Source organism: Penaeus chinensis, chromosome 24 (genome assembly GCF_019202785.1).
Source record: "Penaeus chinensis breed Huanghai No. 1 chromosome 24, ASM1920278v2, whole genome shotgun sequence".
In the NCBI taxonomy this organism is placed as follows: domain Eukaryota; kingdom Metazoa; phylum Arthropoda; class Malacostraca; order Decapoda; family Penaeidae; genus Penaeus; species Penaeus chinensis.
The window spans coordinates 32274223-32277172 of NC_061842.1; the positions used below are offsets into that span (position 1 = coordinate 32274223).

At 34.1% G+C, this 2950-nt stretch overlaps 1 protein-coding gene across 1 annotated transcript in view; it reads left to right on the plus strand.

Moving 5' to 3' along the window:
- The window catches only part of LOC125037797 (high affinity copper uptake protein 1-like), a 59054-nt gene extending 57651 nt beyond the window's left edge, over positions 1–1403 (plus strand). Inside the window, exon 6 of the mRNA XM_047631018.1 lies at positions 879–1403. Coding sequence (XP_047486974.1) covers positions 879–1039 — 161 coding nt within the window. The 3' untranslated portion in view covers positions 1040–1403. The remainder of the gene's footprint in view (positions 1–878) is intronic.
- The last annotated feature ends 1547 nt before the right edge of the window (positions 1404–2950 follow it).

The following is a 2950-nucleotide window of genomic DNA, read 5'->3' on the forward strand; positions in this document are numbered from 1 at the left end:
ATCGCATATTAAAGATTCCTGGAAAGGTCTGCATCGAATAAATCCGGAAGATAGTGTTAACATGAACGTCATATCCTGTGCAGAGCTCTCTCTATAACCTGAGAAATGACTGGAGGCCTTAGGACCATAGTCTGGTCTTGGCCTCTCCATAGAAAAACACAAAAAATTAAGACACACAATAATAATAATAATAACAATAATGATAATAACAATGATGAATATAATAATATCAAAAGCTATCAATTATAATACAACTGGTACTACTACTACTATTTCTACTACTACCACTACTGTTACTACTACTACTAATATTACTACTGCTACAAAGTAATAATAATAATAATAATAAATAACAATAATAGTAATATCAATGATAATAATAAAAATGATAAAATAATAAAGAAGATAATAAGAAAAATGATGATGATGATGATGATATTAATCATAATAATGACATTAAAGATAATAAAAATGATAACAAAAATATATTAATACTGATAATGATAATAATAATAGTAATAATTAAAATAATAATGATAATTATAAGAAATATTATAATAACAATAATAACGATAATAATGATAATATCAAGAACAACAATTTTAACAATAATGATGATAATAATGATAATAAAAAGTGAGAACACAAATAACAATAATGACAATAATGATGATACTCCTTTCCCAAATGATAATGATAATAATTGATATGATGATAATATTAGTGGTAGTGATAATAACAGTAATAATCATAATAATAATAGTAGTAGCAATAATGATAACAGCAACAACTGAAGCAGCCATTCGCCAAACTAAAGGGACACCGCCAAAAGAGAAGACATACCTACCCCCATCTAACACCAACCACATCCTTAACAGCGCTGTGCAGTCCACAAGAACCCGCCGGCCGCGACCAAGGCGATTGCTCGAGCTCTGCTGCTTGCGGCAGCTGTGGCGATTCTTCCTGTGGCGGCTGCACGCTGCACAGACAACTAGACGCCGTTGCCATCCAAGCACCTGATACATTCAATCCTGTTTAAATTCAGAGACAGTAATGTGAATGCATGGTAATTCTGTTTAATGTGTTAATGATTCAAGTTGCTACTCATATAAGGGTTCCCGTATTTACATACACTACGTACAAAACATTCTACATACGTTTGTGCAAGGATGCATACAATACATACCTACATGCACATGCTCACATAAATCATTACTTGTTTGTGTGTCTTTCTACATGAATGTGTAAGTGTTTGTACACCGCACAGAAACAATTTAATATGCATGTCAATAAATTCAGATAGGTAGAAGCATTAAACAATATAAACTGAGAAATACTTTTATACATACTAGATTTTACATCAAATACTGTACTAACTGTGGTTTAATAAAGAGGAAATGCAAGTGTAGTGAATCATTCCCCCCTTTCATAATAAGCACACACATCCTACACGCGCGCGCGCGTATGTATATATTTATGTATATATGATATGTATGTATGTGTGTGTGGATATCATACATACACATACACAAACACACACATATATACACACATCCATACGCACACACACACATATTCATACAATCCGCACGTGTTCACACACACACGCATGTGTGTCGTGCATGCATGCACACACATCGCATCACACAATCCCATTGCACACACATGCGATTTGCATATATTTTCTATGTCTAACATAGATACGGTAGTGGATGGGTCTATCGTAGATACGACAGACACACACACACACACACACACACACACACACACACACACACACACACACACACACACACACACACACACACTCACATATGTATATATATACACATATATCTAAATGTTCAGTGATAGGTTTGCCACTCAGGTGTCGTATCGAAAGAATGAACAGGTAGATTAACACAGTCGTGAAAACTTTCATGTTTATCCAAACGTTTCAAAGGTGTACTAAACCTCCATCATCAGTGCTGTCAAAAAAAAAAAAAAAAAAAAAAAAACCTTCGAAAAGTCAGACAATTAAAATCACAATTGTGTGGTTCTGATTTTAGATTTAAACACAAAAACGAACATATGCAATGGCATGAAAGTAAAGGGGATACTCTATACATAGGTGTAAGGCATATGAGTATAAGCATATAATAAAAACATAAATGTAATACAACGAACGTATACATTACACACGCCCATATTGCCACTAACCGAAATACGTGGTGGTTGAATGGGAAGGCCTATTGAGTACTTTCATGAACAAAACTGGTTTGAACAATGCCCGCCTGAGTTTAAACCTGTCTATTATCGTCGATACATCGATGACACCTTCCTCCTTTTCAAACACCCACCATGTTAACCTTTTTCTGCCTCATTTCACCTCGAAACACCCTAGCATCAAATGTATCTGTGAGATACAAGAAAACAATCAAATGCCGTTTTTAGACACGCTAGTCACCAATAATAATGGCACATTCCAAACAAGCATTTACTGAAAAGTAACCTTCACTGGCCTCGGACTTCACTTCCTTACCTATATCCCAATTTATGCAAAATTAACATCAAAACCTTAATCACTCGAGCCTATAACATGTGTAGTAACTGGTAAACTTTTCATGAAGAAATGTTTTTCTTAAAGATTTCTTAGAAACTAAGGGTACCCACTATTCTTGTTTGATAAAATTACTAAAACCTTCCTGTGTAAAATATTTTCAAGCCAACACACTGCCTCTACTGTTAAAAGATCGTAAATATATGAAACTACGGTATATGTGCAGTTTAATAATTGAAATCAGGAAACAACTAAACTCACTTTTACGGAATAATTACCGCCAAATTTAATTCACTGTTGTCTTTATCAATATTAACAATATCTCTAACTTTCTCAAACAACCATTAAGATGTAACTCTGGCATGTGTATTTATTTACCTGTCCTTGCTGCCAAGCTCGGTACGTGGGGTT